Source organism: Eretmochelys imbricata, chromosome 13, assembly GCF_965152235.1.
Source record: "Eretmochelys imbricata isolate rEreImb1 chromosome 13, rEreImb1.hap1, whole genome shotgun sequence".
NCBI lineage: Eukaryota > Metazoa > Chordata > Testudines > Cheloniidae > Eretmochelys > Eretmochelys imbricata.
In genome coordinates this window covers 11,261,829-11,278,809 of record NC_135584.1, presented here as the reverse complement: position 1 = coordinate 11,278,809, position 16,981 = coordinate 11,261,829, and the positions used below count along the sequence as shown (strand labels likewise).

At 44.7% G+C, this 16,981-nt stretch overlaps 1 protein-coding gene across 1 annotated transcript in view; it reads right to left on the bottom strand.

The window, feature by feature from the left end:
- Window positions 1-13,544, bottom strand: part of LOC144273791 (piezo-type mechanosensitive ion channel component 2-like) — an 87,719-nt gene extending 74,175 nt beyond the window's left edge. Inside the window, exon 1 of the mRNA XM_077832494.1 lies at window positions 13,367-13,544. Coding sequence (XP_077688620.1) covers window positions 13,367-13,544 — 178 coding nt within the window. The remainder of the gene's footprint in view (window positions 1-13,366) is intronic.
- Between the last annotated feature and the right edge of the window lie 3,437 nt (window positions 13,545-16,981).

The following is a 16,981-nucleotide window of genomic DNA, read 5'->3' as shown; positions in this document are numbered from 1 at the left end:
AAAGTTCTCTGTGGGAGTGTCTACACTCCAATAAAAGACCCATGGCAAAGCTGCTGCTGGCCCAGGTCAGCTGCCTCGGGCTCATGGGGCTTGGGCTGCAGGGCTCAGTAGTGATGAGGATGTCACATAGCACTTCACATTCTCCAAAGGGCATTACAAATAAGAGGCTTGAGGAACCCCATTTTCTCCACTGACTTGCTAATCCTTCCCTTGAGGCTCCTCCATGCAGTCCAGCTAAGACCAACCTTACTAGCATAGTTTTTTAGACCCACAGAGGGGACATTCGTGAGCAAGGCACTCCCTCCTCCCAAACTTAAACATGCCCCTTGGACAATGCTCCTCCTTCTTCTCAAATCGCCGAGAAAGAGATCAGGACTAGCAGTTATTGAATTCTTGTTTGGTAGAAATCATCAGGAAAATGGAAGCTATAAGAAAGTACGGTGATAATAGCAAAATGCAACCTTGATCGGGGGAATGAGAAGCAGCGTGAAATGTTTCCCTAAACCTTTTTTCTTTTAATTCCAGTGGAAGAAATCATATAAAACAATGAACATTCTGCAGCCATATTTGAAGCCTAAATATTGCACCACTGGCTAATGTCTGAGAACCCGCCAGGCATCTGAATCAATTAGAAACTGGCTGTGAAAGAGCAGAGAGAAACGCAACTAGTAAAGAAACCACACAAATAACGAGAAGTAAATTAGGGTTTTTTAAAATATTTTCAGTTTTAATACAAGAAGCGTCATTAGCCATTTGAAAAAATAAATACATACATAAAAAGAAAAGGAGGACTTGTGGCACCTTAGAGACTAACCAATTTATTTGAGCATGAGTTTTTGTGAGCTACAGCTCGCTTCATTGGATAAGCTTATGCTCCAATAAATTGGTTAGTCTCTAAGGTGCCACAAGTCCTCCTTTTCTTTTTGCGAATACAGACTGACACGGCTGTTACTCTGACACCTTACATACATAAAGTGTTTTTAAACGGATCCATGTTCCTTTAACTCTGCCTCCGCTCACTATAGTACGACACTGAGCTGTAGTATTGCCAAGAGGAACACGCAAGCCATGACAGTAGTAATAATGAAGAAAAGCTCTGTGTAAACTTGAAAGCTTGTCTCTCTCACCAACAGAAAATACTATCTCACCCACCTTGTCTCTCTATTACAGTAGTGACATCTAGAGGATGAGAATTGCCTGCATTGTCTACATCTTTGTATACAGTGAGATCGATGATATTCCTTCCAAACCCTGGGCCAAATTCTGCTGCCAGTTAATCTGAGTTGACTCTAGTGTAAATAAGTGAAAACAAAATTTTGCTCCATGTAAGTATAATAATCCACAGAGAAAACACTTTGACTTTATGCTTCTCAATTCATCATAGTTGCATATTTAATTAACAATCAAGTTAGCGCTGCTTCTGCAAACAATAAAAGAACGAAACCACCATTCTTCCTTCCATAGACAAAGCATGCATAACTCCAACACGTATCAATGTATCTTGCTGCCCTTAGGGCATAATTGCAATGACTTGTAAGGACACCTGTGTCAAATTCGAGTGAGTGGCACTGCAACCCTGTGTGCCAGGTCACAACCCACTCACTCAAATTTGGCTCTCCCACACCCCCTGTCATGACAGAGGGATGGATAGACCAAACCTGAGCGGGTCTGTGACCTTGTGCGCCAGGTCACAATGCCCAGAGCAGGGAGCTGGTCCAGCCCTGCGGGACAGGAGCTGCCGCTGCAGGGTAAGGTTTTCATTTTATCTCGTTTGATAGGTTTGGTTTTTTCTATTTCATGTCATTTCATTTTTGTGGAACATGGGGGGCTCTGGTAATAAGTATAAGCAGGGCTGGGTTAATAAGAGGACTGATGACAAGAGCCTTCTGAAGTAACATTACTGTTAAAAGGTGCCAGTGGCTGCCATCAGGTGAGTCTTTGATCCAAAGACAATCACAGAGGGCGTTAAAGTCAGTGAGCATACCCAGCACTCTATCAGATTCAAAGGAAGGAACAATTAAATGCCTTTATGTAATAGAGAAAACTACAAACTATTCAGTTTCCGAGCATAAAAAAGGAAAGAACCGAGAGAGGGCAACATTCAGGCTTTGTTCCTTCCTGCTCATATGGTGTTCTCTTTCATCCAGCACTTCCTGGCAGTAGAGTTCTCTAAATTTCGAGACATAATCATACCATAGTACTCCCTGGTGGGAAGTTCTTTATGATAACAAACAGAGGGACTGCCTAAGGCACATGTCAGTTCAGAGCTGAACCGTGTGGGATGAGGAGGTCCCTGGATTGCCAACACAGGGGCTAGGATATTGGCTTTCTAACTGGCTTGTGTTAGAGGCACAAAAATCCCAGAGAAGCAATTATGCGTGTGACCCTGAGGAGAAGCAGAGACCAAGCTTGTGGGCATAGAGCCTGCTGGAGTGACACACCTGAAATTTTCTGAGCAGGGAAACTATCTGCTGCTGCTTGTTTCTAATGTGTTCAGGGAAACAGCGCTTTGTGTAAATAAACAAGGTTACATCAAAGGATTTAACTGACTCATATCGTTGATTTCTGTTCCTAGCGGAACACCCCTGCAAGGAGTGAATGCTGGCTAACCCCTTGGACCATACGGGCAACATTACATAATGTGGGCAGGTCAATAAAATTCCTGTTTGTACTTACAATTTTTAATGAAATTAAATACTACTAATGTGAATCAATCTCTCTTGTGCCTGAGCAGAGAGCTCAAACAATCCTCAGTGGCAGACTTGCCCTGTGTCCCCATTCCAGCTGTTTGACACCATTTCAGCAACAACATTCAACCCCCTCATGCAACCCACAGCAGCTCCTCCATATAAAATCCATGGGATTTTAGGGCTCTGCGGGCTCTTCGGGGGCATGACTATGTAACAAGGATGGAGGTGCAGCTGTAGGGCTGGACTTCTCTGACATCCTTGTCTTCTGAATCCTTTGAAATCTACAATATAGAATATTGCATTATCTTACAAAGAGCCCCCAGGGCACCCCGAGTCCCCTATTCCTGGCAGCTGCAGCTTTTGATCTTGGCTGTTAGGTCCCATTCATGCCCTAATGGATTGAGCACGGGACTGGGACTCAAGAGACCTGGCAACTATTCCTGGCTCTGCCACTCGCCTACTGGACAAGTCATTTCTGCACCCTGTGCCTCAGTTTCCCCATCTGTCACATGGGGATAATGAAACTGACCTCCCTTACAAGGCACTTGGCGAGCTACTGATTAAAAGTGCTATAGAAGAGCTAAGTATTGTTATTGTTTTGTTTTATTATGGCAAAGAGTCCTACAATAGGAGGGCCGGCAGGATTGCCCCAATGCCCACAAACAATGGGTGCACTAGACCTCTTCGTCTGTAGTCCCAGAGCTGCATGGATTTGGTCTTATGATGCCAGGGAGAATGCAAGGTTCCTTCTTTGGAGGACCTCATTTTTTCATTATAGGGCAACTCTCCGTTCTGTATTGGCCAGGACAGTCCCCTTTTTAAACCCTGTTCTGGGCGTCCTGGTTTTTTTGGTAAAACTGTGCATTTGTCCAGTTTGGTCTTGCCCACTGATGGTCAGTTGGCAAGATCAAACAGGACAAATGCACAGTTTTGCAAAAAAAGTGGGGTATGCTCCCCTAGGGAGGTGCAGAGGAACATTCCAGGGGGTGAGCAGTAACGTTAGCCCTGTGGGGCTTGGGCGAGCAGTGATGCTAGGCCGCTCAAACCAGCCCTGCATGTGGGAGGGGGCTCAGTTGAGCCCCAGGGTACTCGGGGGAGAGGGCCAGCTCCACAGGGCGGGGGGGGAGCTTGGGCCAGCAGCTTGTGGGGGATGCTCAGGCAAGCCCTGTGGGTGTCCTATTTTCCCTTTGGGAAATATAGTCACCCTATTTCATGATCATCTTTCATTATGAAAGTACGTTCCTGCTATTTTTTTTCATTTAACTTCTTATGTGTCCGTAAGAACAACAGCTGTTCTGCAGAAAAGGACCTAGGGGTTACAGTGGACGAGAAGCTGGATATGAGTCAACAGTGCGCACTTGTTGCCAAGAAGGCCAATGGCATTTTGGGATGTATAGGTAGGGGCATTGCCAGCAGATCGAGGGACATGATCGTTCCCCTCTATTCGACATTGATGAGGCCTCATCTGGAGTACTGTCCAGCACTGGAGTACTGTGTCCAGTTTTGGGCCTCACACTACAAGAAGGATGTGGAAAAACTGGAAAGAGTCTAGCGGAGGGCAACAAAAATGATTAGGGGACTGGAACACATGACTTATGAGGAGAGGCTGAGGGAACTGGAATTGTTTAGTCTGCAGAAGAGAAGAATGACTGGGGATTTGATAGCTGCTTTCAACTACCTGAAAGGGGGTTGCAAAGAGGATGGATCTAGACTGTTCTTGGTGGTAGCCGATGACAGAACAAGGAGTAATGGTCTCAAGTTGTAGTGGAGGAGGTTTAGGTTGGATATTAGGAAAAACTTTTTCACTAGGAGGGTGGTGAAACACTGGAATGTGTTACCTAGGGAGGTGGTGGAATCTCCTTCCTTAGAAATTTTTAAGGTCAGGCTTGACAAAGCCCTGGCTGGGATGATTTAGTTGGGGATTGGTCCTGCTTTGAGCAGGGGGTTGGACTAGATGACCTCCTGAGGTCCCTTCCAACCCTGATATTCTATGATTCTATGAACAGAGACTAAGAGGCAAAGTTAGGCTGGCCTCACACTTCAACATGAACTGTTAACCTTCCAGCGGCTCAGAGAAATGAGGAAATCTTTATTGGTAGAACTTTAACTACCTAATCACTCTTGAGTAAACTGGCTGCTATTTTTAAAACATTGGAAGATAAGCTAATTCTCTATTAAATTATTCCAAAGACTAAACAGGACAAACTGCCTTTAAAGTCAATTCTTGGTTGATTCTTTCTTGGTTTTTTTGTGGGTTTTTTTGTTAAGGGAATTTTGTTGGAAGGCGCAGGCTAAGATATTGTTGCCCCTTGACCCAAGCAGATAGCCAATAATTGGGGCTTGCCAGGTTGTTTCCATTAGAAGGAGAAGTGGCTGAGAGCCAAGTATTCCTTTTGTGCAATCCTGTTTATTTACAAAGAATGTTCATGAAGTTTCCCTGAACACAACAGGAACAAACAGCCAGCAGTGTCCCTATTCAGAAGCCCAACTCTCTCTCTCTCTCTCTCTCTCTCTCCACACACACACACACACACACACACACACACAGAGAGATACAGATGCACCGCTGTAGCGTGGGTGGTGAAGACGCTCTGTGCTGATGGGAGAGAGCTCGCCCGTTGGCATAAAAAAATCACCTCCACGAGCGGCATAAGCTGTGCATACAATCACTTCTGTTGGCGTAACTTATGTCACTTGGAGGGGGGGAATATTCACACCCCTGAGCGACATAAGTTTTGCCCACATAAGCTGTAGTGTAGACATAGCCACAGTCTCTGTTGTTCTCATGCACCCCAGCCCGTGCACTTGCAAACAGTCTCCAGGGAAGCTCCTTGGGCTGCATGGTTCAGCTTCTACTGAGGCCTTCCTATACTGGTCCATGCCTTGGCTTCTGTTGTTTCAGCTATCACGAAACAAAGATCAAAGGCCACAAAAGCAGATCATCACCTAAACTAACTTAATTTTTAAGGTCTCTGATAAGGGAGCTACACACAGTAAACTGCATAGCACTGTGCCCACTGCTTTCAGGGAGCCTGAGGGTATAAAACTTGAAGCTTAGACAGTGAGCTATCTCCTCCTACTGTATTCATAGGCTACATTGTCATATCATCAGCAGAAAAACTTCATTCATCTTACATTTCTGATAACTTGAATCTGTTGATCTAGGTCCTCCTCCTATTTGTGATGCCAGGATGAACTGTTGAGAATATCTTGAAGTAATACAGCATATGTTGACAATCCAGTAGGAAGCCCTGCTCCCTTGACTGGAAGCATTTGTTATAATTCTTTTCATTTTATATTTTGGAAGTACTGTTCATATTCACTAATTCTTTCCACATCCTCTTTTTCCCACTCCGTGTGAAATGAGTAAGTATCATTATCTTCCCTTTACAGATGAGCTGGGTCACAAGGAAGTTAAGTGAGATAACAAAATCCCCTGCCAATAAAGGTAGGATTAGAGATTACGAATTTCTGATTTACAATCCCCTTTTCATCCCTGTAGATCAGTGTCTATCCAGAAGGCCAAGCAAAGGAGTTAAGTACCTAGAGTAGGTCACTGGACAGCAAACTCCTGATGGACTGAAGCATAGCAAAAAGATGCAGAAGAAGAGTTGGAACTTGCTCCCGATAAAATCAACCTCAGTCTTCAATGGGCATAACTTTGTAAATACTCAGACCCAAATTTTCAAATGTAGGTGTCTAACTTTAAGCACTTAAATCCATATTTTTGCACTGGTGTGACCTGATTTTTCAAAATGTTGAGCCTGCTAAGTTCCCATTAACTTCACTGGAAATTCTAGGTGCTCACACCTCTACAAATCTGGCTATTTTGTTAGATGCCTATGTATGGCCCCCTTAATCTGAGCCCAACTGAGTTGGCTCGACAAGGCCAGAGTTTGGGAGAGGAGCACCTTAGAGGTTGCAAGCGACTCTGCCATGTTAATATTTTGCAATGACAAATGAAAATCTCAAGTATGAATTATTCAGGTGTAATGGGTTTGGTTTTTGTTCAGAGGATGCTTTTACCTGAATCATTTTCTTTCCAACCCATGGCACAAATAAATATGAATTTTACTCATTTATGTTTCTTCTGCTGGCATATTTCCTGGTAAAGGAGTAAAGTTCTTGCACTCTATGTGTGCGCTCCATAACCCCACCACCTCTTTATGCTGCAGATGGTGGTCCACCTACCTTCCAAGAGGGCAGCTGGTATTAATTAATCTCACATTACTCTAATTATTTACGGCATTCCTAAGAATCACTTTCCATGGAAAACAGAGATGAACTTAATGGTTTGTCAGAAATGTTGAGTCCTATGAAGAGTAGTTATCTCATACAGAAGACACTCTAAGGGAGGAAGGAATACAGAAACTCAACGTCCTTTGATGGTTAGAGTGCCCTGTTTTAAATGTCTGTGTGTTGGAAGTAGAAATGCTCCCAAGAACTACAAGAATGTAGGGACCTAAGTGAATGTTGCACCATACTGAAGCCAAAACAGCTCTAACCTACCTTGATGCTATTCTGAATAAAGTGAAAGAAACACGGTCTAGTCTAGTCTAGTCCATAGTTGTAGATTATTTTTCTCCCAGTTATACCACTCATTTTCTTTACTCTCTAGGTTGCCTTAGCAATGTAAAGCAGCCAGAATAGGGACTGAGGATCTGGTCCTTAAAGTCCAATGATTTAGTAAACTGAATTCTGATATGCTGACGATGGTTTCCAGCTAATATTAATGTTATTATATTTAATATAAATACACAGAGTGACATTTTCAAAAGTGCCTAAATCTCTTAGGACCCTCAATCCTGTAGATTGAGGGAATTTAAGAGCCTAAATCTTTTTGGTACTTTTGAAAATTTTATCCATAATCCCTTTTATTTACTATGGGCATGATTCTGCTTCTCTTCCATACACCACATAGGAAACTTCTTTCTCAAGTAGTCTCACTGAACTCAATGGGCCAATTAAGGCAATGTGGTCTGGTGGACAAGGCACCAAGCTAAAAAGCAGGTGATCTGCATTCTATTCCCTCCTCTTCCACTAACCCGCTTGTGTGGGCTTGAGCAGGTCACTCAACTCTCTGCCTTGGTTTCTGGGCATAATGCTACTTACCCTTGGTTGTAAAGCACTTTGAAATCTACAAGTGAAAATAGTCAACTATTATTACTTCTGGAGTACAATACTGTTCAACGTAAGTAAGCCTGTCAGACTTGGTCCCTATAATGATACACTTTATATAGCACCTTCCTTGCAAAGAGCATTAAGTGCTTTAAAATATTGACTAAGCACTTGAGCACTGCTGCATGTTGAATATTGTTAACCCCATTTTATAGACGGTGCAGGCTGAAGCACAGAGAATGGACGTGACTTGCATGAGGTCACACAGTTACTGGTCACAGGCAGGAATAGAGCCCAGGTCTTCCCGACTCCTAGCCTCATGCTCAAAACATGAAATGTTAACCCAAATCACATTCGCTTGTTGCTTTAAATCAGGGGTGACTAACGTGCGGCTCTTCACACGTTAATATGCAGCTCTTTGTATTAGCATCGACTCCAGGGCTGAAGCTACAGGCGCCAACTTTCCAAGGTACCGAGGGGTACCCACTGCCCAACCCCCAGCTCTGCCACAGGCCCTGCCCCCACTCCACCCCTTCCCACCCCCTCCCCTGAGCCTGCTGTGCCCTCGCTCCTCCCTCCCCCCGCCTCCACCCCCCCCCCCAGCCTCCTGCACGCCACAAAACAGCTGATGGGGAGGTGCAGGGAGGGAGGGAGAGGGAGGTGCTGATCGGCGGAGCTGCCAGTGGGTGGCAGGCCCTGGGAGTGGGATGGGGGGGCTGCTGATGTGTTACTGTGGCTCTTTGGCAATGTACATCAGGAAATTCTGGCTCCTTCTCAGGTTCAGATTGGCCACCCCTGCTTTAAATGAAGCTGAATCAGATACCAGTCCCTTGCAATGTTTCTTTGATTTTCTTCAGCCCAAGGGCTAAATCCTGCCCTAAGATGTGTGTGTACCCAACTCCTATTGACTTCGAAGAGAGCCCTGTGCATGTGTCTGAGGACAATTTAGACCCTTACTACTTCAAACGTGTTTTGCAATAAGTTGTATTCCAACCCCAGTACAACTCAAAACAAATTTTCTGTTGTCCCATGATATCGCAGTGACTGGAATCTGTGCGCAACTTGCATAAATATAAAGTCTAGGCAGAATCATAGTCCCTGCTGGAACTGCTCCCCTCCCTGGGTATGGGAAAGTGGCAGGGTCTCAGTTCACCTCTGCTCTGTGCATCAGTCAGAGGGTGGTAGGGAGGGGGCATGGAGGAGTAGCAAACTGTACCCCCTTGTGGGATGGATCAGTAGGCATGACACTTCTATGTGCCCAGCAGCTTAGGGAGGAATTCTTGAAACAGAGTGGCTCCAAGTGTTCTGTACTGCTCCTAACCCAGGGGTGAGTGGATAGTGCACTAGACTGAGATTCAGGAGAACTGGGTTCTAGTCCCAGCTCACCCCTAGCTAGCTGGCTGTGTCAGGAAGCAGGGCCTACAGCCTATAAGCCTGTCTCTTGGCAGCCTGTAAGTACAGCTGGCCTGTAGTAGACTGCCTGATTGGTGGGAAGAGTCAGCAGTTGTTTAGTGGCTGCTTAAGGAATTTGTTCATGGCTATGATAGTCCCCTGCCTTGGACTCAGACTTGCCTTGCTCCAGGTAATGTGGCTCTGATACTCAGCTCCAATTTCTGATTTTGGCTCTGACCCTTGCCTCTGAGTCTGTCTCCATTCCTGGCTACTGACTGCTGCTCCAACTGTGAGATCTGATTGACCATGTATTGGTCTCCGACAGGTTGGCCTTGTGTGAGTCACTTCACCTTCCCATGCCTCCACTTCCCCATCTGTAAAATGGAAATAATGATTCTTACCTCCTTTGTGAAGTGTTTTGAGATCTACTGATGAAAAGTGCTGTTTAAGAGCTAGGTATAATTATTATTATTACAGGACACAATCAACATCCTGGGTGATTATTTTTGTTTTCAGGTTTTTTTAACAGTATTTCACTCTTATTCACTGTCAAACTGCTCTCTGGAAAAACAGCTGTTAACATATCACAGTAGGTGGTTAGCAATGTCTTGCCTCTTGTCCCAGCTCTCTTTAATGTGCATAGGAAGTGAATATGAGATATTAGTACTCCCTTTAAGGAGTCTTTCGAAGAAGTTAAGCACAAAGTTGCACATCTGAGAACACATAACGACTGCGAGGGCCTAGGCAACTAGCCAGTACATGTGCACAACCAAGACGTTAACATGGAGAACTGAGGCAGAACTCTTTAGAAACCTGGCTTCACATCCTGTCAGTGCATTTTGTGTAAACTATGATTAAACCTCTGCTTTTGTGGCCGAATTCTGTCCCACTGTGTAAATGCCCCTACAATGCTCATGCCCATATGTAATAAAAGATACTTTGACCATCAGGTATTATTCAGACCTGTGTGACTTTCAAAATTAATCAATATCTTTGTAATGCACCTAACTGTGAAATAGAAAACTAAGACCCTATCATGCTGCCACTGAATTCAATCAAAGTTTTGCCATCTGAGTGGCCAATAAACAGTCCAGAAATGCTGATCAGTATAGTGAGAAGACACAGTGATTGAGGAAGTTGAAAGAATTCAGAGTTATACAGTAACTACAGGCATGGATGGTAGCCAGGAGTAGACCAGGATTTACACATTTTAATTTCAAGCTGCTCTTATATCTCCTTTTTTTACCAGATACCTGTATCTAACTCCACCTGCTGTTTTGGTATGGTGCTGTCATGTTTGTTCTAGGACTTTAAAGACATGTTGTTGGCAGAAGGCAAAGGACTGGCTAGTGTGTCTGAGTTTTTAGCTAACATCTTTACCTATAGTTTGATAGGGTATCACTTTTTATAAGGCTCATTGCAGTAAGAATGGGTGTTGCATGCCGTGTAAAGCGCCAATCAAGACAGCTGTTAAAAACACTTGGAAAGAACTCCTCTTTGGAAAGGTTTCCAAATTTTAATTGCAGCCAAACCAACTAATCCTAACATTTCAAAGTCTCATTGTTGTGCACCACGCAAAGCTGATAATATTTGTCCTTCTGAAGCCTTGGGGGATCTGATTCTGTAGCTGAATGCTGCCGTCTGTTCTATCCTTTTACTTTGCCCTTTCCCCTCCCCCACCCTCACAGCCAGTCAAGGGCTCTTGTTCCTTTTTCAGGCAATGGCAGCGCACTGACTTCTGTAACTTAGTGTGCCTCAAAGAATCATCTCAGCTCTAAATATAACCTTACTCTTGATCTAGTGCCTCTCCGAAAGCCACAGATGGAGTTGGGGTGGAGGGAAAGAACTATTAATAATGCTCCTCAAATCCACTTGCCTGGCCTTTGTATTCCCTCAGTGTCTTACATTTCTGTCACTTGAGTACACGAATGAGACAGACGGAAGTTCAGTCCTGTGGGAAAGACAGCACAATGAGGGACACAAAAAACTAGTGAAGACACTTCAGTAGGACGTGGGGTTGATTCATTTCTGCAGCACAAAATAATTGTTTCTACAATTTTGCGTCATGGCCGCACAGCTGCGGTGAATTTTTCTGCTGTGCCGTAGTTTGTATAGCTATCTAATCTCTCTCTGGTATTTATTTACAAGGCACCAAACACGGTAGTATCCAGGCACCAGAGCACTGCATGGGCATCTAGAGCATTGTTTAGGTACGGTATAATAAACGGGAGGAAACAAATAGCAAAGAGTTAGAGTCTGCCCCCCACCTTGTTCATGATGAGTGGTACCTTATTCTGGGAGTAGTCCCATTGACTTCCATGGGACTACTCATGGAGTAAAGTACTACTCAGAGTGTAAAGATGGGATAATCTGGCCCTAAATTATCTATTGTAACAAATGCAAGAAAACATTGTGTCAGATGGAGGTAAACTTTGGTTTGAAATGAGTAACATCCCCAAGACATGGGTGTGGTCTGCTCTGGAGTTCCAGAAACCCACTCTTGTGGTTTAGTTGCAAATTTACCTTTGTGCTACTCATCGTAATCCCAGCTCCTAGAGAAGTCAATTCATAAAGGGACCCTGGAAGCAAGTATAGATAACCCCCAAATTTACTGTTTTTTTTTTTAATGAAAACTAACTTTAGACAGGGCTATGCATCTGGTTCTGCAGGGACTCAAGAAAGCCTGAGAGAGAGAGAGAGAGAGAGTATGTGTGTGTGTGTATGTTTTGCAAGATTGTGTCTTCTCAGAGTATTTCCATTCCTGGATTGTGAAACTATCATGAAGACCAGTTCTCTCATTACTTAGGCCCAGAAATGCCTCCCTCAGGAATTCATAAAGCACATTAAACTATAAACCCAGAGGTGAAAGTAAGTTGGTACGGTATGGTACGACGTACCGGCAAGAGCCAGTACACAGCTGACCGTACTAGCAGGGGGCAGCCTCCCCAGGCCGGCGATTTAAAGAGCCCGGAGTTCCCAGCCACTGCTACCGCAGCCGGAGCCCCGGGCCCTTTAAATTGCTGCAGGAGCCCCACTGCCAGAGCCCCAGGGTAGCAGTGGCGATTTAAAGGCCCCACCCCTTCTGGTTGAGCCCTCCTCCCTCGTTGCTCAGGACCCCAGTCCTCAGTACCAGTAAGTCCCTTAAGTTACTTTCACCCCTGTATAAACCTAAATAAGAACAACATTAAAAATAAACACTGAAACCATCACATGCCCTTAATATTTGTAGAAATATTTCTGTGGGGTTTTTTAAAGGGACTCCACCGACTTAAAATCTAGTTCAGTTTTTCAAAAACGTGTTAAAGTTCAGTTCAGATATTACATTGGCCTTGGCTCCTCCTGTCTATTTTTAGTGTTTTACAATCACATTTTCTTATTTCCTAAATGTTAAACTGTAACCTAGCCCTGTATGGCTGTATAGAGGGGTAAGAGAGCATAAGACAATGCTGCTGAACCTCCCCCCACATGCACACCCTGGATGATCATGGAGGGCTTGCATAGATAGGAAGCCCAAATACCGAGATAAGAGCTGGTTCAATAGAGTCACAATTCCCCACAGCACGCAAGTGGGCAGGAAGAGACCAGAGATGCATAGGGAAGAGCAGGGATGTGGTTGACTCTTGGCTTTACCCACCACACCTGTGCCAAATGGCTGAGCTAACTGAGCACAAAAGAGGGAATGCGCTGTGTATAGCAATGGGCTGATGGAACATGCTGTTCCCCCTACTTGTACAGCGGAGGATCTCCTTGGGAATTATAACTCTGAGGGGTACCTCTGAGTCATAATTTTTTTCCTCTCTTTCTGCGGCGGTGCGATTGCATGACATGGCTTTTACAACCAAAGTCTCAATCTAGCCCTAACTGCTTTTCTCTCCCCTGAAGTTCCCCCCAAAGGCCCTGGATCTCCAGTTATACACACGAGTGCATACAGTTACTCAGATGCAGAATCAGGGCAAAGAACAGCCCTTTGATTAAAAGAACATTTTTGTTTTAAGAATTGCTTTGCACTGTTCACATTGCAGCAATCTCTTGCTATTATTGTTTCCTTTGTTTTGTACAGTGCCTAGTACATGGATGCTGCCAGAAATAATGTAGGTAGCATCAAGAGAAACAGAAAGTGAAAATGGCTAGTCTGTTTCCAGTCTAAGGTCTGATCCTCCAAATACTGAGCTGCATCATCACTAGCCTTTCCCAGCAGTCAATGTTGGTTTCGCGAGTCCAGAAACAGCTCTCATTTGAATGAATCTTCTCTAGGACAAATTTTTTCCCCACAATTAGCTGCTCAGTTTCTTTCTCCTCTGCCAAAATCAGCTCAGCAGCACAGTGGCTGGCTTCCAAAGCCATCCGGGTGCATGATCGCTAATGCATGTGTAGCAACCTCTGTACATTCATGAGTGTCTGGACCGTAGCACACAGCCATGTTCCTTCTGTGCTGGCTGATAGCAGTTTGAAAATGGCCCTGATACTCAAAAGGTGGGTAAATCATGGGATGCCAGCAGAGGATTCATAGGAATTTGCTACTGTGACCTCAAATCCCTGAATTCACATGGCTTCTGGTAGCTGTCCCACAATGCACTGTAAGAAAAATCCCAACATGCATAGAGCTCACCAGCCAGTGGAGACCTAGTCAGAATTCTGAGCACTTATTTTGGAAAAAAGGCAGTACCATGTGTATATACTGATTCAGAGGGAAGAAGCCATGTGGATGCAATTATTTCAGAATAACTATTACAAAACTGTCCGTGCATGCGAATCTAATCCGGGGTGTGGGGGGGAAATCACTCATGTTGACAAGCCCTGACATAGGAGAGTAACTGGAAGAAACATGGCTCCCTAATTCCCAATTCTTATTCATTCAAAGCCATCCCATTGACCTCAATGAGATGAATAACATGAGTAGGGATTATAGGATTGGGCCATATAATATAAAACTCTTTGGGGAGGGGACCATCCCTTTGGTGTATGTTTGTGTAGTGCCTAGAGCAATGAGATTAAGCCCCTCCAGATGTAACCACAATGGAAATAACTAATAATATCCAAAGAGCAAAGAAACAGCAAAAAATGCAACAAATTAGATTTTTTAAATTCTTGTCACTAAAAAACAGGCCAGGTCCTGAACTGCAAATGCACATGGATTTACACCAGTTGAGGCCTGGGCATAGGATTTATTGTTGACACATTTGCAGGTTGTGGGACTGTACATGGCTAGAAAAGGGGTACCCAGGATCAGAAAGCTACCAATCTATGTAATCTTCCACTGAAAAGTGATAGTACCCATAAATATCTTTCTCCCTAATATGCACTGAAGACAGAGATCTATTTGTCCTCAAATAATTCTTGCCTTTATATTATCATCCAATAGTGAACTGCTACAGATGCAAAAAGTTATCACTCATCAAAAGCCAAGGCTGATTAGAAGGCACAGAGATTCAATTGTGCATTCGGGTAGGATTTTTTTTTTTTTTTCCTGAGCCAGCACAATAAAATAATACACACTTCTGGGCAGACTTGTACTGGTCTGTTCTGATTGCTCAGCTGTTAGCAGTAGCCCAAGAAAGGAGTTGTGGTTATTGAAAAATACCTCATTTTAATCTGACAGTGTCCCTTTAAAGTAGGAAGGGCTCTGAAGTGCATGGGTTGGATGAAACCTTCTCAGTTAAAAAATGATTTTGCTTCCTGTGTTTCCATGAGATATTTACAAACCTCAGCCATCGTATTTATTTTAAATCTCCCTCAGCGGGATTGTCCAGCTTCGAACAGCCCTTGGAGTCAATTCCCAAGCAACCTCAAAGGGAAGAGTGGCCGATCTTCAGCGAATGGAGGAGGAGGAAGGGGCGAAGTAGACGCTGCTTACACAACCCAGCACCACCCACAGCAGGCAAAGCCATTGTAAAAAAGAAGAAAGAAGAAGAAGTACAGTATCTTCCGCGCCTGGGTTTTCTGGAGAATACGGTAACCATGTCTGGATCACGTGTATATTTCCCCTTATGAGTGTGGAAAGAAAAAAAAAATGAACCAAAAGGGGGAGGGGAAAATGTGCCCCCGAGTCCAGGGGAAGCAGTTCCACCTTAAGAGGCCATAGGGAGAATCCCCCGGCTAGACTTGCTCCCTAGGCGCCCTGCTGGAGACCATGCCCGGGGCTTGTTAAAGGGCACGAGACAGCCCCCCCCCAGCTTTGCACCATGGGGCTGTGTTACAGCCTGCGAGCCAGGCTGCTCGGAGCCCACCCCTCCATCGCCTACGGCGGCGAGGGGGAGCCGCACGCCGGGCAGCTGGAGCATGCGGACCCCCAGCTGATCCACAGGCTCCGGGACGAGCTGATCGCCAGGGAGAAGGCGGAGAAGAAGCGGAGCAAGAGCATTGACAAGACGCTGAAAGCCGAGAAGCGGGAGTACAAGCAGACCCACCGGCTGCTTTTGCTGGGTGAGCGAGCGCGGCGTGGGCTGCGGGCTGGCGGGGCGAGTTTGCGCTGCCGGGGAGCCCCGGGCGCCGGGGGCCGGTCCCTGGGCTGAGAAGCTGCCTGTGCAGCCGGCCCAGGGCGTGCGTGTGGGCAGCCTCCCCCGTGTGCTAGCGGCGAAGGAGGGCTTGCAAGTCCCTGGCAGCGTCTGTTGTCCTCCTTCACACACCGTTGGTGGTGGTGATGCGCTGCGGGGCGCTGGCTGTCTCTTGTTGGCTGCTGCCTGTGTCTGGTTTGAAACTCGCAGACTTTACGGACTTCCGAACTGACGGGAAAGCGTCTTGGAGATCAGGACGCTTCTCTCCGTGGCGTGGAGTGGGAGCCATGTAGTGTGTTCGTTATTTCAAGGGTGTCCAAATGAGCTGGAAGAAGAACAAGCACTCCAAGGGCTGGACATCACCCAGCGGTGGTTTGACAGGTTAAAGTTGATTATGAAGCAAGTATCCAGGGCGTTGATTCGGCATCGCTGTGCCTTGATTCAGAGAAGCGTTTTTCCATTGGCCCACTCATTGTAACAGTCAAGTTAAGTTATTCAAGGAGGGGATAGATCGTGCAGCTGCATGGTTGGGAAATCAAAGGGGTTAAGAGGTGATTTTAAAAATGGGAATAAACAATTACATGGAGAGGCTGGGTTTTTCTGGTTATTCCAAGCAGGTTTAGAAGTTCCTGTGAAGTGTTCAGAGTTTGATTCCTCTCTATAAATACCATAGATTAGATGAAACAGGATAAAATAACAGTTCTTTAATTGTAATTTAAGATGACAAGCCATGAAGCAAAGAATCAACGTGGTATATATCTGTTTAAACCACTGGTATATTTTTCCAGTGCTAAATATTTACTGTTTGCAAGAGATATGTTCCATGTGATTCTTATCTGCTGTCAAGATTATATTAGCCCCAGTATTTACCTTCAAAAATGTGTGTTTTGAGAGGTAGTCAGGAGCACAATGGAGAGAATAATTGGCTTCCCCAGGAAGAATAGCAAGAATGGAAGGGACATAAAACTTTTGTGTGTGTGTATGTGTTTGTGTTTATATACACATATAGTTTATACCACAATATAATACATGATGGAGGACTTGCTCATAAAAAATAGGGATCAAAAATCTTTGTAATGTGTACAATGTATCCTTCCTAAATTACAGCATTTACTCTTTGAGGACAGTGTTTGATTTGGTTGGTTGGTTGGTTGAATTTCCATGTAAACTGTTACTGCGTTAAAATAATGCTAAGTGGATCCTTTTAAGAAATACTTTGGTGAGTTTAACTCATTTTTGTTTCTTTTTAGCAAATAAATTACCAAATTTTGAAATCAGCAAACCACT